Genomic DNA, 22,690 nt, shown 5'->3' on the forward strand with positions numbered 1-22,690 from the left:
CTGGTTTCAGAAGTGCCATCACGGAGAAGTCCTCTGACCATGAAACGCATTGTCCAAGGAACAGCTCCTGATAAACATCACCTAGCAACCGGCAGGGCTGACATGCAGTAACCTTCAGGGAGCCCCGGAGAAACACAAAGCCTTTTTGTCAAGAAGTCTTTAAGAGCATGGGTTGGAATTGTTTCCCAATTTAGATGCCAAATTGGGATCTTAGCTCAAGTAACTTCTGGAAAAACGGGTTTTGATACCAAAACCCACCCCTGCTAATTCTTGCTCAGGGTTAAAGGGTCACATTCCTCATTTAATTTACTCTGAAGCAATTATAAAAATGGTCTTGAGTGCGATGCTTTGGTGCAAAAACTGGGGTACAAAGAAGAGGAATGAATGAATGAATGAATGAATGAATGAATGAATGAATGTTCCTGTGTGTGGGGTGGCCAGAGGGCTTCTTGTACAGAGGAAAGCCATCTATTTTAAGGGCTGCCAGAGGACAGTCCTCTGTTTGAAACCACCTGGTATTTGAAGGCCAAGTGAGGCTTAAATGCAGATAAAGAACCATGGGAAGCAAAGGGACCTTGAAGTCGCTGAACTGGCAGGGACAGGGGCACAGTCCTCCAAACATGGTGAGATGCACTGCATTTCTATTTGCATTTGAATAATTGTTTTCTGATTGGAAACTATGCATATACAGTAACATATGTAAATTTTATGCAGATTGCTATCTTCTTTTGTTCTGTTTGATCCTCTTTCTTGGTGATGCATATCCTCATTGACAGTGATTATTCAATGGCCCCTGAACCTGTAAACTGATGGAATTAATCTGATGTTTGCAGTATGAAAATTAAAGCACCTTTCTCTCTCCCCATAACAGTGGCTTCTAATGTCCATGAAATATGGTGGAGCTTGCACAGAGCCTATATCAGCTCCATTTGTAAACTCTTCTAGGAGCTTCTTTTTAAACAGTAAGCCTTACATGTGATAGCCAAGCATTACACTGTAAAATAAAAAAAGGCTTCCTATTGTAACAAGCTGGACCTGCAACCCAGTCTTGCAGCGTACAGTGCTCTTGTTGACGGTTCAGCCAGCCAGCAAGTTATGCCCCTTTCAAGATTCTGCATTCCATTTTTCTTCTTCTCCAGCTGATTCACCAAAAGACACGGCACATTCTGCAGCTACTGAAAATGTTCAGTGTGAATCCCCAACAGGCCTTACTCACCTTCTCTAGTACTTCGAATGTGTCACTTCCAACCATGGGTGATTCTAGACAGGACGGAGCCTCCGCATCACCCTGCCTCATGGAGTGTCGGTGCTCCAGATGACACTATCAGCTTTTTGGCCCCACTTTTTCCATTTTTTACTGCAGACATTGCCAGCTCCGAGTTTCTGAGAGCCCTTGGGCAAGACATCCCCCTTGCTCATTCATTTCACCTTCTCACCAAGAGCTGCAGTTGCTCCTCATCCTCTTTGCCACCAAGGCTCCTGCTTGCTTGCTTGACGGGCAGAGCACCCGTGAGCAGGCAGGCAGTGGCATCTCCTCCCCTCCTCCCCATTTCCATTGCCTGGGCTGGGGTGAGCGGCAGGGGAACAAGCAGGTTGCACTGGGGAAGAGGAGCACTACTCCAGAAGGCTTTTACCAGTGGGGTATGTCCCAGCCAAACTATCCTGATGCCAGCCATGACCACAGATAACTTGTTAAGTCAAGAAAGATGCCATAGCTCTGCAAGGCTGTTTTTCCTGATAGCATTAGGAGACATGCAAGTTAAGCCTGGACCTGAAAATTGGGCTCAGCCTCCCAGCAGAAGCAGAAGAGCATAGTAAAAGCCATGGTAGCTCCCACAAGGGTTCATCCTGTTGAGCCTTCCCATTCACACAATGGCCAATGAGATCCACAAGCAAGACCAGGCCAGGCCAGGCCAGCAATCTACCCACCATGAAGTTCCTTAGTGCAGCAGCAGCCCTCTATCTGTGTTCCTCGGTGACAAGCTGGAGAGAATCATGGGCCACAGGAACAGATGGAGCACAGCAGTGGTCTAGCAGCTAATTTTGAAGTACAGGCTCTCATCATGCTAGGTCCCATTGCCACCTCCCCAAGGAGAGGCCAAAAATGCCTGAGTCCATCAGTATCCACAAACCAGTCCTGTGATGTTTCATCCACTAGGAGCTGGTCTTTTGTAAAATCAATGGGTCTTAATTGCCTATTCAAGAGCAATTGCCTATTCAAGAGCATCCCAAAATTCTTTACTTTATAACAAGGAACAATATTTTGTTTCTGGAAAAGCTCCACTCCCACTTAGCTACTGTGAGGACTACAACTAAACTCAAAGGGAACACGGGATTCTGGGAAAGCAGCAAATGATATCAGTGTCTCTACTAGTAGAAAATGTTTTGTTGCTGCTATGTAGCTTGCAAGCTCTGGCCTCACTACACCACAGGTTTGCAAATACGCTGGTTTCCACAGTCACAGTGAGGGGCTGGGATCATGAGCAATTGTAGAGAAGCATGTAAGAACTTGGAGTAAACAACTTCAGGTGCTTGGGTTGGGTCAAAGGAGCAGGTACCAAGCTGAATAGAACCCTTCCACAAACTTGGCTTCATTACTGAACGTGGGCATTCACAAGATTTTCCATCCATTATTTGGGGGTCCAGGTGTTAACCTTTTCCTAACCTTCATGAATATTTCCTAGATACTCAAAATGGGGCTTCCTGGCAATGTGGCATTTCCTGAGTTGGCTTCCATGCCAGTTGACTATACATGGAAAATGAGTTCATGATCACAAAGCACTCTACAACAGTGGACAAGCTACATGAACAAGTTTCTTCCTTAGGATTAGATACCATACCACAGTCTCTTGGAATGATGAAGGGAACCGAATGAGCAAGATTTGTTGTTACATGCAATCAAGACAGCTCCAACTCATGGTGACCCTGTGAATGAGTTGAGTGTCCCTTACTGCGCTGCTCAGTGCGTGTAAGCTCAAGGTTGTGGTTTCCTTTGTGGAATCGATCCATCGCACAGTTGGCCTTGCCCTGCTTCTTCTGCCTTCAGCTTTCCCTAACATTACTGACTGCCCCACTGAATCTTGCCTTCTCGTATGAGCCCAAAGTACAGAAACTTTAGTTCCATCATTTCTGCTTCCAGGGAAGGTTCTGCCTTGAAATGATCAGGACCCACTCGCTTGTCTTCCTGTCAGTCCGCGGTATTCTCTAAGCTCTTCTCCAGCGCCGTGTTTCAAGCGCACCACTTTTTGCATAGGGAGACGACTGCTCTGTCAGACAAGCATCTCACAGGAGTTGGTGGAACCTCTTCGCAGGTACTTACTTAGCAAAGGGCTTAGGAATACTCACATGGGTGCAGTTCCCTTCTAAGCAAGAATGCACATTTGCGCATTATAAATACATGCATATTGGGGTGCAATTTTTAAATTCACTTGAACAGAATCCCCATAAATCTCTGAAATCTCTTGGGGCCAACATACTTAAAGGTCCACCTCCCTTCTCCTCTGATGTATCTCACCAAAAGGTTTTACATCTAGTAAGAAAGTCTCTCAGTGGATTATGCAAGTTTATGCTAAGCTCATGACACTACAATAAAAAGAGAAGGCTACAATTTAAATTGTAATCCACCTTCAAAGGCTTAGGGAAGCATTAAAAGTTTAAAGAAATAATACATTGCATTTTTCTCCTTCTCACCCTTTCTTCCCTAGAAAGAATATTCTCTGCACTCCAAGTGTAACAAGGAAAATGGGAAACATATTATCGTCTCAGGTAAGTGCTTCAAATGCAGCTAATGTAGTTGTGCCAAACATTCTCCAGAAAATAGTTTTCTGAGGAAACTGTCTGAGAAGGTTCTTTTTCAGGCTTTTCCTGAACTTTTGAAGAGTTTCATTCCCTCCTTTCCTCCCTCTCCTTCTCCCTCTGCCCTGAGAATATTGGATGAAAAGATTTCTGATTCAGTTGTGAACAGAGTAAGGGACTTTGACTACAACTACTTGGATCCAATCTTAACACTAGCTGTGTTCATCAACCATGAGAACTGAATGCGTGAAGCAAGAAGGTGGGGTGAGTCTTGCTCTTTCCACTCCATTGTATCCTGTAAGGCAGGATAGTCTAAGAATGAGTGACTGGCCCAAAGCCACTCAGGGAGCTCCATGGCCAAGTGGGGGACTGAAACCTGGATCTCCTGGGTCACTATGTCAAACCTGCTTTGTAAATGGGAACACTGGTCCATCAGAGAGTCCGTATGTATGTGCAAGGTGGCCTCTTCTTCCTGAGCTGATATGGATGAATGGACTTGCCAGTTTTGCTGTTTTCACATATATCTCAAGTTCTTTCCATCTGCGTATGAAGAAATTTGTGAATATTGATTATTTCTCATTTATGGCACTTAACAATGAGTATTTTTAATGTAGCAATTAGAATATGATAGATGCTGGGGGTATAAACCATTAAGTGCAGATTATTTACATACTGGTACTGTGAAACCATCAAACCATACTAGGGTAGCATTTTACAATGTGTTGAGCAAGTCATGGGGTGTAGAATATCACCTGATTCATTAGTTTTATTAAATTATACTAAAGATTGTGTCAAGGATTGTGATGTACCAGTGGTTAGTCAATTATTTATACCTGCTGAAACCTCAATAGATGCTCATTGGAAGAAATGCAAGGTTGGCCCATTGAGGGGTTCTAGAATTCGTGATATTGCCACAATGATGGAACTGGCTTATTTACTGGGTCTGCATCCCTGCTACAACCCACAGCGTCTTATTTAACCCTCACATAAGCCACTGTAACCAGGCTTGGATGGCACAAGAAGCCACAGTATCCACCTGCTATAGCTTGAGTATTCAAAAGGGAAGCTGGCACATGCTGCAACCCGCCCTGACTTACTGTATATAAGCCACACTGTACAGTAGAAGTTGTAAGAATCAGCCTGTTATGCTCATGTTAGAGAATTACTTCTTGGAAAATAAGTTTCTTGAAAAATGGGTGACATTTGTTACATTCTGGAATGAGAAATTTCATAATAATGCTTGTCCTTTCTTCAAGTATATGAAATGATGTTTGGGTTTGTTTCAGAAACATTTGTGAAACTATAATGTATTTCCGGTTTTGAACCTGAAGGATCACTGGGAACCTATGCAAGATGGGAGGTACACAGGTGCAAAGGTTGCCTCTGAGCACAACCCACCTGCTGAACAGCTGTTTCCGGCTGAATCAGTGTCACACCTCAGAACATGAGGAGAGGAGGCTGAGACACCACCAAGATGCTTCTAGTGCTGGTGGAGCTGGCCTCCTCCCCAGCCCCTGGAATGACCACAAAGGCCCATCTCCAAAGTGGCTCTTACGCACGACGCTCATCGCACAGCCAGCGGGGAAGGGCACACCAAGCTCCGAGCACGTTTCCTAGGTCGCCACCAGGACTCCACACGTCCCTGTGGGTGTTAGACTCTAGTGACCATAGGAGTGTGCTGCTATTTAATATTTATTTGCTATTGATATTTGTAAATAGTACACCTAAAAAGTCATCAAGATGGTGCACAAACAATTACTGAAAAGTCATCAAGGAGGCAAATGAGAATGGAAAACCCTCCCAAACCTTAAAATAAAAATTTAAAAACCCGATAAAAAACAGTCACATGTTAAAAGGTGTCCTTCTCACCCTAGCGTGAGTAGGCACCATAGGACATTCCCGGTGTGTCCCTGTTTGCCCCTCCGCACATCCCAACTGAGCTCCTGAAAAGAGCTGTTGTCAGATATTATTTTTATATTGTTGAAGGAAATTCACTTGGCCTCTTCTGCCTCCAGTCCTCCCCCGGTTCCATTGCTTCCTTCGTCACCAGTATGAATTAACAATACGGTTTCATTCAGTATTAAGTTAGTGGAGATGCTCTTGGAGTTAATTTTATCCCTGCACCCCTTGCTATGACTGTTGGAGAATTCATTTCCAGCCTGAAGAATATTCAGCACAACATCCCGTCTCCCTGTCCCCGATTCTACCAGTTGGGATGGGGCCGTTTTTGCTCAATCCAAAGGCTGCACGCCACACTCCTCTATTTAGTAGAGTGTCCACATGCCTGCTTTTACAGAGTGTAGTCCTCTGCTCAAAGGGCTACTGGAGGATCAGCCTCTGAAGGTGCCCCGTTTGAAAGTCCTAACTGCCCATTTGACCTGCCTTTCTACATAGAGTATGCTCATTTATGTTTACTTAAAACGTGTTAAAATTAAATATGAACACTGAAATAAACATGTGAATACATTCCAGAATCAAAGCAACAAAAAAATCTCAGCATATCAACGAAGAGTATTAGGGAGCTCCTTGAACCATGTGGTATCATGACCTCTCACTCCTTTCTCAGTATAAGCACTTTTAAAACTTTTAAATAAATCTGAGCTGTTTTTCTTGGGATAATCAACTGGCACACCCCACCAGTAATAACATGACATTCCAGTAAATATGCCACATTGCATTTTCACTGAATACCTCCAGGAATGTATATTTCTTCTGTTCCCTCAACACACAGGGGAAGAGAAGCTGAGAGAGCCACCGTGCTTAGGGCTGAGTGAGCAGAAGGGCGGGACCAAAGCCTCCATGGAGTCATGTGCTTTGCAGTGTTATGAAAATGAGCCAGCCTAGCATTAAGTGGGACCCATGGAGGGCTCACTTTCACAGTTCCCATGAATCTCCTCTTTAACGTTCATGCCAAAAGGACTCCCGTCCTGCCTTTGGCTGTCAAACATCTAGACATCACCTGAACTTTTTAATTGTGAAAGAATCGGCATCTGTGAGCCCAGAGGGACATACATTTGCCCCCAAGGCCTGGTAAATCTCTCCTCAGCGCTTGGCAGAGGGCTGGCCTGTCTTGCGATCAAGAGAGCTCACCCAACGGTGGTTTGGCCAGCGAGATGCCTCACCCCGAGTGTCCTACCCAAGCAGCAAAGGCCATGTGTTCATCGCACTGTGGGAGAGTATCCCTGTGCCTGATAAACACACATTTCCCCTCACTCAGCTGTGCACTCCTGTCTGCCATTATGTTCCCTGAGGGTTGAAGGCAGCCACTGTGCAGCTGCCACCCAATCATGGAATGAGGTGCCCAATGAGGCCCGCCTGGCGCCATCTTTGCGGTGCCCTCTAACACAAGGCATTTTATCAACCATAAATAGCATATTGGGGCAGTGTGTCAGCTGCTAGCTATTCTAGTTGTTAAATTCAGCTTTCAATCTGTCTTTTAAATGTTGTAGTATAATTTTGTGATGCTTTATTGTTCTTTGCATCCCTGTTCTGAACTGCCCAGTGGGCTGTGGCTGTTGAGCAGTACAGAAATGCTACTATCATTATTATTACTACTAGTAATAATAATGCTTATAAATCAGAGTTGAGGAACCTGTGGCCTTTCAGATATTCTTGAACTACCACTCCCCTCAACCCAGGCTAGTGTGGGCTATGGTGGCAGAGACTGATGCGGCTGTGTTAATCTATTTATTGTATTTTGATCTGCCTAATAGAATGATATCTGGGCAGATTAGAAATAACTAAAAGAACAAAACATGAAGCACTACAAGAGTTGGAGATCACCGGCCTCTGGAGGGCCGGAAGGTGCACATCCCCCCCCCCCGCATTCCAGCTATCCAGCAGGCAGCCCCCAATGGCCCTCCATGATCCTAGTGGACGTGGGCTATCGCCCTCCAAGGGGACTCACCCACTTAGTCCATGGTGGATTGCTTAAGGGCTTCCCTCTCCCTCAATCTCTCTCCCCGCCCCAAATGGTGCCATTAGTCCCCGGCCGCTAACCATGCCGCCCGTCTTGATTTGATGCCAGCTGTTTCCTGCGTAGGAGTCTCGCTGCAAACATCGCAGTCCAAATTGCCATCCCAGCCGATCAGAACCGGTTTCCATAACTCATTCCTCTGCACCATGTGCTACCCACATGCCAATAATTTACAAAGGGAGAGGGGGACTCTGCCTGAAGCGAACGCGGAGCACAGCTCTTTAGCACAGAAGGTGAGGCTGCACGTATTTATTTGTTGCCAAGTGCACAGCACGGCCGACAAGCCTCGAGCGCAGAGGCGGCGGTGGGCCGGCGCTTTCGCGCGGCGAGGCATGTGGGGCTGCGGGATCGCGGGGAAGCGGTTTTGCTCCGAGCAGAAGCACTTGCCGGGGGGGGGGGGCGGCCGCTCTCCAGCCGCTCGCGGAGTCACGTGACCGCTCGCTCTCGTCGCCTCCGAAAAGACCTTTGCAGGAGTGAGTGAGTGAGCGAGCGAGCGGAGCCGCGCTCTGCCAAAAAGTCATGCAGACTTAGAAACATGCAGAAGTGCGGGAAGCAGGCACAGACGTAAGTCACTCTGGACTGCGCTGAGAAGCTGAGAGAGAGAAACGGAGACCCGAGAGGCTGGATGGCCCAGAGGATGGAAGACCAGGTGAGAATCCCACCTGGAGCAACGGGGCTATACAGAGCAATGTTGGTCAAATCAGGTAAGCGCAAGCCACAGCGTGTCTCCTGGGCAGCAAGAGAATTGGATTTGCAGGTGGAACGCACACACATTTTAATTATCAGATAGGCATAACAGATCTCAGGCTATCGTGGAATTGATCCTCTGGATTCGAAAATCTTGTCTGTGTTTGTCTGCAAGGCATGTGTGTTCTGCTGTCCTGCGATGTGGTCTTGTGACTTTCTCTTCTCTGATTAAACCTTATTTGTTTCTAGAACATTTTTTCACCACTCCTGCTTCTATCATTACCCAGCCCCAGCTGACACGGCAGCCAAAGCTAAAAATGACGAGGCTAGTTGTGCTGTGCTTTGAAAGAGATTTTCTGCCCGAAAGCCTGCCAGTGAATAAAGCCACGTTGAACTTTTGGTGACATTTTGCTCTTCGCAGTCAGCTAGGACTGCTGCAGTAGGGCCTGTTGCTGAAGGGCCATCAGTGATCGCCTAAATGATTAATGAAAGAACAGTGCGAAGAACGTGTGTGGTTGTACATGATTTCTCAGCCCTTGTTCCTGCAAAACAAAACCAGCAAGAGTGCTATCCTATGCGGAGGCAGAAATTAGTCTGGCAAATCCCAGCATTCTGCAGGCAGCCTCGCTGGCCAGGGCATGCCGGGAGCTGCGAGAGCCTTTTCTGCCTGTACACGCTCAGGACTGGGCCTTACCTTGCTTGTTTTTAATAACAGTGCACAATCTATAGCACCGCTTCATATCTTGCTCGTGCAGCAGCCTCAGAGAGCATCCTTACATGCTCTGCCTTGGAGGGGGGGGATCAGTTCTAATGCACTGTTTTTGCAGCTGTTTTGAAATTTTACTGGCTACTGAAGAATATTGGTGGAGAGTTAAGTGCTTGATATTCTGGAGAGACATTTCAAGTGATTCACTGTGCTCATTATGAGAGGGAAGAGCAGATCTGTATGATTGCAGTCGCCTATCTTTCTTCCTTGTTGAAATCCTCTACAGTTCAGCTCCATGCAGAGAATGGAGGTGCATCGTATGCACTTAAACAAACAGAAAGGTGGGTTACACCGGTACTGGCTAAGGATAGGTTGCCATGTTTATGACTGTATGGCAAAGAGCACCATGCAGGCAGGTGCATATGCAGAAGGGTTTAATGTGCCATTTGCTGTGAGATCTGCTAAGCAGGGATGGTGATGATGACCAAGCCCCACAGCGAAATTAGCCTAGCCTGTTTTCCAGGTGTCCTGTTGCATTATGAATGCAGGAGAATTAGATTTAGTTAATTATTGAATGATTTAGAGACAAACCCCTATAACGGGAGCTGAGATCTTTCTTCTGGAGCTTTTGTTTCTGACAGGAACATTGTCTGCCTTTAGGGTATGTGATAGCAGAGCAGAAGTCTAAAGTTATGCTACATTTTTCTCTTGGCTGGCAGATACAGGCCTGGTGTTGGAATCTCCATGCAAGCCAGACATCCACAGACTGCTAAGGCAGAAGCTCAATGATTACAGGAAGAACAGCGCTGACTCACCGTCAGTTTGCATGTGCAAATTATGCAAAAATGGAGCTGATTGGCCTGATAGTTAATTATCCAGACAATTGCTGGGAAAGCATTCATTATCACCAGGCTGTACATAGTTCTATGTTCAACCTCATTCTTGTGCACATGAGAACTCCAGTGCCTGTAAGGGGTTTCTTATTCACTTAATTAAATAGAGGAGGAGTGTGGATTCTTGTAGAGGTGGGAGCTCTGTGTACAGCAAGAATTGTACACAGAGCATTAGATTGATCCCTGTTGGATTAGCAGGCAATGGTGGTAGGGAGGAGAATGAGGAAGAGTTTCCACCACCTACTTGCTTCTTGGCTCTTGGCAAGCAAGTGGTAGCAGTCATGGGAAAGAGCTGAGGAGCAACAGCAGCAGGTGAGACGAGTGCAGGTGAGCAGGCGCGGAGCAGGTGGGAAGAGAAGACGCTGAGAAAAATGAGGAAGAGGTGACTGCTGGTGGCTGGCCCAGATGTCCTCAGGAACCTAGAGCCACCACTAGTTCAGGGGCATTCTGGATGGGAGTGATGGGAATTGCAATCAAAGGCAACAGGAGGGCAGCAAGTTAGGAAGGCTGCTATAGTTAGACATGGGAAACTTCAGCCTCTGAGGCCTGCTTTGCTTTCTACTAGGACCCTCAGATCCACCAAGCAGTCAGATGCAAAATAGTATCTTGAGACCAGGCCAGATGCAAAACGGTGGGGAGTCAATTCTCCACTGCATTCCCTTGAACCATACACTGGGCTATTCTGCACATGCAAGTATCAAGGTACCTCTGAGTCTCCCTGGTCCTAGTTTGGTCAAGTGTCCATACACCAGCTGACAGTTACTTTTGCTGCTGTTGACCGAGAGTGTGCATCCTGCATTGGAGCTGCCCATAATTAGAGTGGGCAAGAGATGCTTTGCTGTACCTTTAGACATGCTCTTGACCCCTGCAGCCCTTGGGAGCAAGCTCCACTCAGCCTGGCCCTTGCTGACCAATGGCACCACCAGGACACTGTTAAAGCCTGGGCCGCAGCACCCTCGAAGGGCTTGACCGTATCTGACCCAGCTTGCCAACCCTGGACACAGCACTGGCATGCAGCTGGATCAGCACAGCTGGAATGTCTCCTTCCCTGCTTCCCACAGACCATGACTTTAAGGCTCCCAAGCCTTCCTTCAGAATTCGCTGCTCATGCCCTAAGATCTGAGAAACACAGATTCTCGGATCATTCCTGCCCATACTAAACATACCATGCTTCTAAAGAGGGCTTCCGTCATGCACACAGGATTCTTGAGGAGTTCCAGTTTGCTGTCCACTGTGCAGCATTCACAAGTTGTCTCCTTGGCACAGTGGCCGTGCTGGCAGGGAGGGGCGGTCCAACTCATCTGGAAGGCGCGTGGTTCTGGAAGGCCGATTAACCCGAATCCCAGCCTGAAAGTGAGGAGGGGCAAGAGTTGCTCCTCTTGCCATCCTTCTTCTCTCTGTGTGTCTCTGACCTTCATTTCAACATGTTAGGTGGGTTCACATGTAACATGGTGGTGATTTACCAAGGTGGGTTGATGGCACCCATCTCAGTATCCAAGATGAGGGTGGGTCTTTGGTCCCTCCCTTCCCTCTTGTTCTTCTGGGTGTATCGCAGGGAGTAGGGCAGGAGGAAGGAGGCTCCTCTGCCTGGCAACAGGAATCCAGAGCCCTTCACTGTGACTGTCACTTTGTCCCTGTTGTGCAAACAAGGCTTATGCCCCGAAGCACAACTGCGATGGGGGGGGGGGCGGGGGGGCGGGGAGCAGTCATTGCACCAGCTGACTGTCAAGCCAGCCGGTCTGCAGTGCACCACCACTGAAAGTGTTTGCGGTGGCAGCACGGGGAGTGTGACTCGGGATCCGGTAGTCGGACTCGTGACTCAGCTGCCCCTACCCCTATGCCCAGACGGCCAGTGCAAGACCTTTTGGCTCACAGCTGCAGATCCTCATCTCCTACTTAAGAGGAAACGGCTTGAGCTGCAGCCAGGGAGCCTGCGCCTCTTTGCACCTGCTGCCCACTGCTCAGGAGGTCTCCTTTTGAGCAGGGGTGGTAGCCAGATCCGTGCCACACGAATGGGGCAACGGTGCGAAGCAGGCTGCTGCTGAAGAGGAGGTGTACTTCAGTGCAGGATTCTGACTTATGCGGAGACAGGCTGTTGGCCCTCTTGCTCCGTATTTCCTGCACTGTCTGGCACAGACAGCTTGCAGCTTGCATGTGGCCCCCGAGGGGTTTTTGCACCCCTTGACTCCCCACTGATTTCTTCCCATCCTGACAACAGGGCGCTCTTCGTGTCAGGGAACCCATTTTTATTTTACAGGCTGACTTGGAGAAAGAGACTAAGGCTTGGGGTAGAGAGAGAACCTGCAGAACGGAAATATGCGCCTGTTTGAGAATATTCTTGAATGACATAATCCTTGCTGTTTAATCAGCTCGCTTTTACTTAAGGAAAGGCCATGCATGTGTGGACATGAGCATGAGCTCATGCATAGCCCGGAGGCCCTAACCAACACCGAACTCCGCATGTGGGGCTCGGGACCAAAATGTCTGCACCCCAGTCTAGCTCTCCAGGGGTTCAGATTGGGGTTTGCAACTCAACCTGCAGATGCCAGGGATTGAATCCGGGCGCATTTTGCATGCACAGCATGTGCTTAGCTGCTGAGGTGTCCGATTTCCAGTAGCAAAGTGGTTTTATGGACAGCAAAGAGACTATGGGAGAAGCCTTGTGCTAAAGATGTGGCAAACAGCCTATTATTGATGGCTTACTATGTTTCATTGCATCTTTTGTCTGTGGGACTGGACTGCCAAGGGCAAAACATTTCCTGATTTATCTGTTCTTTAGCGAAGAAGCAGAAATGGCAACAAAATAAAGCACGGTCTTGTTAGTTATTTATTAGGTAGTTCTTACATTTCGTGGCTGCCCAATAACTTAATGCTCTCTGGGCAGATTAAAAACTGCTAAAACATCAAAATACCAGGGAGCAGTTAAAAAATAAAATGCAATATATAATAATGTATCTGTATTTCATTTTGATTACTATACATTTATCATTTTCTTTGTCATTTATATTTCTATAAATATATTTATATACACACACACACACACACACACACACACACACACACTACCAAGTCTTGTTCCTCTAAAAAGTTTGGGAGGGCTACCTTTGGGACTCTCCACACTTTATCCTTACAACAACCCTTCATGTAGGTCAGACTGCATGTGACTAGTTCCTATTCAAGGCTGCAAGAAGACTTGAACCCAAGTCGTTCTGCCGGTTGCCTTGAGCTCACCATAGCCTTGGTCTGGTGCCTCAGTGTGGTGCCTTCCAGATATGCTGGACTGCGGCCCATGTGGCCACTGAGCGTGTGAACTGAGAATGTTGGGCGTTCCGACGCAACAGATGTTGGAGAAGGGCTGTGCGGCACCATACGGCTTGTACGGGCTCAAGGTGCCTCAGCAAAGGATTCTATGCTGTATGGAGTGAGAAATGTTGTAGATCAAACTGGATTCTGAAAAGGAAGAGCGCTTGACATCATGTCATATGTAAGTGTTGACAATATACACAAAAGCCTCTACACCCATATTTTACAGTCCAAGTCCATGACTTGCCTTGAGAGTGCAGTATATGGCTGAATGCCTCTTCTGGGATCAACCTACCAGGGTATGATCAGCATAATCTGAGGACCTTTTCTAAGTGCCTCCATGGGAAGCGCAAAGGTGGACAACCAGGGAGCTGGCCTTCTCAGTGGTGACTCCCAGAGTAAGGCCCACTTTCCACAATTAGGCCCTCTTGGGGCCAAGACAATCATATGTTTGATAGCAGGTTAAGATTTCCCTCTGCTCCCAGATATTGGACAGCATAGGGTTCCTAGGTTATATTGCCGATTGTTTAAAATTGTTATGTTTTTGTTTGTAACAGCTTATATTTTATATTAGTACACTTTTTAGGGTTCGGGGAAACTGCCTAGAAAGCTTTGCTGTTGGTCAATCTAGTCATTTAATAAATAATGGAAGTGAATCCTTTTGTCGATATATATTGACTGTCCAGTGCATGGATTACAGAGAGGACCACTGTGGATCGCACTGTATGTGGACACCCATGGAGCCATCAGCCTGTCTCCTTGGACAAGAGGCTTCTGGCAGGCCTCTGGACACTGGCACGCATGTCCTAACACGCATGTGCGCACAGCATACGTTCCATTTCCATGTTGTCCTGGTCTTGTTGACTGGAGACATCTCACTGGTCCTGTGGAGACATCTTGGGTTGATCAGCATTTTAAGCCCCCCACCCCAGTGGATGTCCTTCAGAGGATGTTGAATAGAAATATGAATAGCATGCAAATGCACCCCCCTCATGCAGTGGGGAAATGGTTTCCAAGGGGGTGAGGGCAGCATTATTGGATCTTCCTGCTGTTCATAGATGCCTTTCTTTGAAGGCGAATTGGGTTTTGACGGCACTAACTGCCCCTCCAGTCAAACCACAAAGACGGAATTCCTTGTACGGATTTTTCAGCCACGAGGGTGTCAGAAGCAGAGGCTGTCGGCGCAGACCCTCCGTTGCACAGCAGGGGTGTGCAGCATTCCAGTCAACATCCAGACATGGCATTTCCTGAGACATTTTCCGGCATAGTTGGTGTAGCATCGTGGAGCCTTCCCAACATGGTAGCCTCCAGTAGTTGTGTACCACAACACCCGTTAGAATTAGCCAACGTTAGAATCCAGGGGTCAGGGTGCTGGAAGGTGAACATCTAGAAACCTCTAAAGGTTGGGGAAGGCTGCAGTAATGCTTCAGGTGGTTTTGTTAATTCTGCTGGGAGGGAATATGAAGCTGCAAGATCGGGAGGCTTGTAACAGGAAAGACTGATGCAAAATAGGAGTTGGCCCTGCGAGGGAAGACCACCAGCAGAGCTGAACTGGAGTTAGAGGGAGTTCAGATGTAAATTGCATGTTCCCTGAGTAATTTCCTGAATTAAAAATTAGAGTGCTAAGAAAGGAAATAGAATCAGGAAAGCTGGAGCACAGAGAGAAGGCACACCATGCTTTGCCCTGCAGGACCTTGTTCTGGGGAAACTCTGTCCTTTGCTTCTGAGAAGAAAAGCCAGGGAGAGCGGGGGACCTGCAGGTGTACAAGCAAAAGAACAATTACAGTTTATTCTGACATACAGGAATCCATGCAGCATGTTGGCAGCCCCCAAAAGGAATACCAAGATGGAGTCTGTACAAGACCCTTTTATAACCTATCAGTTACACAGACAGTTTGGAGAGGGAGGGGGCTCACGGACGCAGTATTCTAGTGCCACAACAGGGTGAAACAATAGGGCTGAGCACGATGCAAAAAGAAGAACCTTCAGGAGAGGCAAGGATGAGCATGTGTAAGGTGTCCCTAACGGACGGGCCCATTAGCATTTCTGAGGCATACATGGCGGGAAGCAAGACTCGCAACGTGGGTTCCCGTTCAGATCAGGAATCCCACCATAAGTCTAAAGCTTTTGCTTGTGGTGTGTGGCTTTTAGCAGCCATATTGTGGCAGAGCGCCGCTTGTTTTGTCCTGACACTTCCAAGGCATGTAGCATAGCGGCTCCTTCGTGACTATCCTTGTGCTCGCTCTGAAACTCTGACCAGTTATCCTGTGGTATTATTCTGTTTTGCTTTATTCTTTTGAATCCTGTTAACAGCTTTGAAGGCGTGTGTAAGTGCTAAAGTGGTGTATTAATATTCCTGACCATGGCAGGGGACTCCTCCAGCCCTCTTCATCCCTCACGCTTGGCTAGCGTGGCTTGGGCTGGAGGGAGTCACAGGCTGAAACACCTGGAGGGCCGCAACACTGAGCTGATTCTCACTTGGTTTTGCCCGTGACAAGAAGTATGATAAGAGGGATGATCACTGCAAGGTTGTTTGCAGGAAACCTGAGCTAACTCTGTTCTGAAATAGTCTCAGCAGTTAGAAGCAGCAGCATATCAATGCAATCTTACAGTGAAAGATCTAACTGTCCACTGGTTTCCAGTGCTGTTTGCCAGATCCTTTAGTAACTCCCCGGCATGTGGGTGACCAAGCTGCTAAACCAATTAGTCCTTGCAATATTGACACACCACTTTGCATGTCACAGTGAGAAAGGGCTAAGTCAGCCATTCCTAATTGTAACAGAGTTGGGTTTCTACACATTTTTTAAAGACGGAGATTCTTGAGCCCCTTCAGCTCCCTCCACAGAAATCTCCTGGACACTTTGTTCAGAAATAGAGGAAGTGACATATTTCATCCGTCTATCTACTGCTTTTCATTCCATCCAATGGAGGAGAGAAGGGGTGCTTTATTCTTGCGTCCCTCCTTCAAAAAACCAAACCAAACCACAATTTCTAAATGAGCATTTTAGTGAGATAGGTGTGGGGGGTATCATTTCTTCTACAAAAAGTGTATTCAACAGAGTTAAGAAAAGTTCAGCCTTGGGCACTGAAACCTTAAAAAGGAGGAGGGAGAGAATGAGTTGGCATGGAAACCCTTTTGTATGTAATATTTGTACTTTGGCAGGCAAAATGCTAGTTTTGTTTGACGGACCGCTGTAATGTCAGCTTCTTGGAAGCACCAACTGTGTTTCTCAAGGAGAAAAAAGATTCCAAGTCTTACTTTACAGGGGCACAGATTGTATTTGTGCTTTGAAGTAATTTCCTTTTCTGTGGAAACAGCAGGAGACTTTCCGTTTGCTATTAGAAACCCATTGGATGGCAGAGTGGCAAAAGATCTGAACGCCTTCTATTCCATGAGTAACCAAACCATGGCTGTAGAGGGACATTTGAAATGTGGGGCTCGAACAGGCCAGTCTACCAGTTGTCATATGAGCTGCAGGTGCCCTCCTACGAACACTTACAGAAGTAAGTCTCATTGATCTCAAGGGGGCTTGCTTTTGAGGAGAAATACCTAAGATTGCAGCTTCCACTGGGCAACCTCTCCACACAGTGGCTCTGCAACATGGCTTGTCACATAGCCAGGGAATTCCCTACATCCCATGCATTCTTTGAACACCCACCAGCCCCGAGATCAACTGATCAGATGCAGTGCCACCATTTTCTAACTAGAAAACAAAAATGGATTTCTACCTGGTCAATGGTCAGTGGAATAAACAAAGCAAGATTTAACCTCTTGGTACTTCCAATCCCAACCACTACATTCCCATGTACTGTTTCATCACCAGATAACTGCATGTCCTGAAAGAGGGTTGCTCTCTTTGGCTACTGTGCAGCTGAACAAGTGCAAGTGGGACCCACAACAACCACAACAAAACTTGGAGTGTGGAGCCCCTCTTCAGGGATCCAGGCACCCACGCCCTATTCCATTTGCTGTCCCCCTCGGTCTTCTGTTTTCTCCCCCTCCCCGAGTCAACGAGCATTATTTTCATTTCTATATTGCCCAGTAGTCAAAGCTTTCTTGGCAGTTTACAAAAGTTCCTAGAAAAGGACCCTCCTTAACTAAAATGTCATATTTTTAAAATAATTTAACAGCTAAAAAACAATATATGGTCCAACGGAAGTGGTTCAAATGCACTGTGGGTTATGTGCCATCAAGTCATCTCCAACTTACAGCAACCCTGTGAATGGAAAGCTCTCTAAATTGTCTGGTCCAAGACAGCTTTAGCTTTGTTCAGCTCTTCCAAATGCAAGGTCATGGCTTCCTTTACGGTTTTGATCCATCTCATATTTGGTCTTCCCTTTCATCTTCTACCTACAACTTTTCCTACCTATAAACATGATTATCTTCTCCAGTGAGTCTTGTCTTCTCATGACGTATCCAAAGTATGACAGCCTCAGTTTTGTCATTTTTGCTTCTAGGAAAAGCTCTGGCTTGATTTGCTCCTCTGTTACTATCATTAATATTCTTCTGTTTATTGCATTAAGGTTTCATTGTGTTCATCACTGGACACCACTTTTTTTTTAGAAAATAAGGGCTGTATAAATGTTAATAATAGACAATGGTATTGACAAGGACCAGGCATATCTACATAAAGAACATATGTTGGGTCTTGAACCAAGAGCCACACAGTGCCCTGAGAAGAGTGGACCTTCCATTGGAGGGGTTAGCAACCAGAAAAGACGACTATGTTTGGAGCAATCCACCACAAGGTCTCTTGCCAGTCCGGAGCCCTGTCACTTCGCTGCGCTGAGGGGCACAGGAGCCTGCTTCTTCCACTGAGCAGCTGAACAGTGCAGCAAAAGAGGAGACTGGGGGAAAGTGAAGTTTAAACCGGACCTTCCTTGCGATCTCCTCAGGCCCAGCCTGTTCACTGGAAAACAGCTGAGCAGAGGACCAAGGTGTGTGGAAGAGGGGCTTGCATGTGCACCCTTGGCTTCCTGGTGGGAATGTGGCCCTTGGGAGAAAAGAGGTTCCCTGGGAGGACACAGGTGCCAGTTATGAAGATGGGAGGTGAGAGGTGCCAAGGAGATCTGTGGGAAGCCCAGTTCAATGAAGAGGAGGAGCCAAGAGAAGTGAGTGGAGAAGGAAAACAGAGAAGGAGAAGAAACCAGAAATGAGACATTCTCTTCCCCAAGCTGGAGAGCAACATCGCTGCTTCGTCAGTGGGGTCTTTAGTGTGAAGCTCCCACAGCTGCAGCGGGACGGGGGCTAGTATAGTGCGGAGGTGTGGGAGACCTGGGTTCATCCACCCTTGGCCATGAGGCTCGCCTTGGGTCAGTCAGCCCAACCCGCCTAAGGGGGCTGTTGTTGTGAGGATACAACAGAGCTACATACTGGAGCTTGGGCTTCTCACTAAAGGAAAAAAGTCAGGCTATCCAGACAATGGCAGTGACAGTGATACCTGTCCAGTTCCCTCACATGTGTGTGTACTATTAGACTGTTAGCTTATGGTTTGGAGAAGGAATGCGGTGCGGTGTGTTCACTCGAAATCCTGGCTAAAAACAGGTACAAAATAATAGGGATGGAGGAGGGACCATCTTCTGGACTGTCCATAAAAAGGGAGTAAAATTAATATAGTGTTTCCAGAAGAGCTGGTATGGGACAAGCTTGGCATCATGGTGTTAAATGCACACCTTTAAAGGGAGGAGTAAAAATGGAGAAGGTCTGCTTTTTTTCTGAGAGCTTAAATTTTCAAAGAGAAGCATCAGCCCCACAAGTAAGAAAGCTTTAAGAGTTGACACTGTTCATTTAATTTTTTTAAAAGAGACATGATGGATTTAAAAGTTTTATAAAATCATTAATAGTGTGGGGAGAATTCACCAAAGGGGCAATATTTCTTCTTTCTGTCAAGCTAGAACAAGTTGCAGTAACTTAATGAAATTAATAGGCAACAGCTTTAAGCAAAAGGAAATACTTCTTTAGTTACAACCTCTAGCTATCTTCTGATGCATATTCATTGCCAAGGGGCATTAGGATGGTCTCTACAATAAATATCCTTTTTAACAGGGCCAGAAAAATTAATGGTGTCTAATTTCTAGAGTTTTAAAAAATGATTTGCTGTGGCCAGGCTACCAGCTGCATCTGCACTGGCAGCTCTTCTAAGCCTGAGAGAAACATCAGTGCCGTGACGTCTTTACGTCCTGGACCACTGGCCCATGAACTCAGCATTTCTGGAGGAGTGCAGCATCACAGAAGAACTCGCAGGTGTGAGGAAGGGAGGAAAGAGCCAGCACGACCGAAAGCGTCTTCCTGAATGTGCATGACTTGGGATTGCGTCCAGTGGGGTCCGTGAGTCACCGGAATATAAACCCTTTTACAGCTTCCATCCCTGTGTGCTCTCATAATCTGCTCTGGAAAGATTTGTGGGGAAGCACAGAGCAGGGTACAGAAAAAGGAGAGGAGGGGGAAGGCCTTGTGCACACAGAGGTCCGAGGAGCTTGATTTGATCGACTTCAAAGACTGAAGCTAGGGAAAGATTGAAACTAGTGTGTAATATCTTTATTATATAAAACACTGGATGATAACAACCCAGAATTGATTGAGATTAGTTCCGACCCACCTTCAGAAGAGCGTACCTGTACCTCTGCATGATGGCTGAAGCATCTTTGAGCCTAGACAGCCAGGCTTCCTGGATAGGAGGACCCTGTGAGTTTAGCTGTGGAGCAAAGGTGTGATCTAAGTGTGCTCAGTGTGTAATGCAGCCAAAGCATGTGTGCAAAGTAGAACTCTGCCTCCTCCCCATCCCTGTAACATCAAGTGCCCACTGATCCTGCTCCCAACCCAGACATGTGTGGGCCCCTTTTGCATTGCCAAACAAATGGAGTCTCCAAGGCTAGGGACAGTGTGATGCAGTGGTTACGAGGGCAGGACTGGCACTCCAGAGATCTGCGGTCTAGTCCCCACTCAGGCAGGGAGCTCACTGGGTGACTTTAGGCCAATCGCAGACTCTCAGCCTGGCCTATCTCATGGGGTTGTTGTTGTGAGGATAAGACTGCAAGGAGGATGAGAATTATGCAAGCTGAGTTCCTTGGAAGGAAAAAAGTGAGAAATATATATAACAAACAAGTAGGGATGTCCAGATTTTATTAAATCAGTTCAGTTCCATCTGCTTTTCATAGAGTGTCAGGCATCTTCTGCTTTACTGGCCATTCATTGACAGAACCAGATTGTTTTAGGTGTATGTGGGAATTTCATCTGCTTGCACACATGTGCACTGGGGCTAATTCATGCTTAGGCTAACATACAAACCGGCACAAGTGCAAATTAGCACAAAGGTGGTTTGTACAAATTGCCCCCAAGAGAAAAAGGCTGGTCCACAAGTCCAGTTGGAAAAAAGCCGGTCCCCACATTAGAGTCATAGAAATTCACTGTCCACTGTTGCCAGACATGTTCAGTGAGTATCCCTCAAGTTAATTTCAGAGATACACCTTTTCTTTTCCTCCCTTCCCTTCCCTTCCCTTCCCTTTCTTTCTTCACAAAATTATTATAAATTTGCAATATATGAAATTTAAAAAATTCTGCGATAAACCCAAACATATAATTTCATATAAATAAAAACGGAGAGAATAGACTAATGTTATCTTGGACTTGATCAATCCTGGATGCAACTGATGTCATCTACTTTTCAACCAACATGTTTTCCAATAAGTGATTTTCCTCTCATGCTAATATATGTAAGTTTGATCATTGTCACACTATCTCAAATTCTTGTATGAATGCATGTAAGCTGAAATGCTCGTTTGTGTAGCAGGGCAGATCAGCAGAGCACCCTTACGCTCTTCCAGCCTTTCCAGAAACAAAGAATCCTCCTTTTTTGTGTTGCCCCAGAAGTGCTAGATCTCCCTTCAGCAAACAGAGGGCACGACTTCGAAAAGAGCATTGGTAGGTTGGCTGCAGAATATTAAGGGCAATCCCCATTGCACTGTGCCCTTAATTATCCTGTGATTGGCTCAGTGTATAATAAAATGTGTGGTAAGATAGTACATCAGCTTGGCTTGATATTTTCACAATGAGAAAAGTACAGAAATAATTTGCTCCATTATATATCAAGTTCTAGCATGTGTGTAGTGTGTTGTTGCTGTTGAAGTACCACTGATGCTATGTTTTTAAGGTATTTTGCCTTATAGTCATTGTTAATAATTTTCTTCCAGTGAAAGAGATTCTATATCCCTTACCAAAACTCTTCTGACAAAACCAGACCTATATAATTTTTCCTGATATTCTGATTCACTTTTACTCTCTAAGACTTTATAAACTATTTCAAACTGTGATTACCTTAGTAGACTCTCTCTGTGTATGTATGTACATATGTATGTATAAACTACATAGATCAAACAACTTTGAAAATTCTGAAGCAGCCCCCTTCAGCCTGGGGCTTCCTGTTGTTCTGTTGTGCAAAGGGGACAACATTCTCCTCTTCGACAAAGTTATTAAGAGAAAGTGCCTTTCTGTCTTCACAATGTCTCCTGGGATCACTCTCATATATTTATTTATTGCACATGTAAGAGCTAAGTGGTGATAAACCTGATGTGAGATTCAGCCCAGAGCATAGGAATTGCTTTAGAGGCCAATTGCATGGGCCTGAGACAGCCTTCAAGGGACCATAGTATACTTTGAATTTCCAGATCAGAGGATGGCGATCTTAGAGAAGAGAGCGGAAGCTCTGACGTCCCCACTCCTCACAGCTGGTGCAGAAATAGCCATGCCAGCTGCTCTCTGGCTGGAGAAGTGACCTTGGTAACGGGGAAAGGAAGCAGGGTGAAGGAGAGGGGATATGAGTTATCCTGAGGCCTCTCCAGCCTCCTTCCTCCCCTCTTTTGAAAGGCTGTCACTAGAGGGACAAAAAAGTACATCTAGCAAAAATGCAGGGCTTGAGGGTGAGGAAATAAGTTAGGCTCAGCCACTCCTCCTTCCCGGCATGGGCACAACTCATTAGACTGCAGTCTTAAGGCATACAGTCTTGATGTTTCTTCTTTTTTAAGACACCACAAAGCATCAGATGGATATTGATCGTTCTGCTCTACTCTTATTTTTTTATCCAGACTTTAACATTCCTCAGCCAGTGCTATTTCAAGGACAAAGATTTTGTTGATGCTAGTCGTGAAGTAGTGTCCGACCCATCGCGACCCCATGGACAACATTCCTCCAGGCCTTCCTGTCCTCCACCATCCCCCGGAGTCCACCTAAGCTCACGCCGACTGCTTCAGTGACTGCATCCAGCCCCCTCATCCTCTGCCGTCCCCTTCTTCTTTTGCCCTCAATTGTTCCCAGCATCAGGCTCTTCTCCAGGG

General features: G+C 46.4%; 1 protein-coding gene across 1 annotated transcript in view; it reads left to right on the forward strand.

Moving 5' to 3' along the window:
* The first annotated feature begins 8,275 nt into the window (after positions 1–8,275).
* Positions 8,276–22,690, forward strand: part of FAM107A (family with sequence similarity 107 member A) — a 39,780-nt gene continuing 25,365 nt past the window's right edge. Inside the window, exon 1 of the mRNA XM_044451984.1 lies at positions 8,276–8,475. Within this exon, the coding sequence (XP_044307919.1) occupies positions 8,397–8,475 (79 nt within the window). The 5' untranslated portion in view covers positions 8,276–8,396. The remainder of the gene's footprint in view (positions 8,476–22,690) is intronic.

Source organism: Varanus komodoensis, unplaced genomic scaffold (assembly GCF_004798865.1).
Source record: "Varanus komodoensis strain SLA01 unplaced genomic scaffold, ASM479886v1 scaffold6_4, whole genome shotgun sequence".
Classification (NCBI taxonomy): domain Eukaryota; kingdom Metazoa; phylum Chordata; class Lepidosauria; order Squamata; family Varanidae; genus Varanus; species Varanus komodoensis.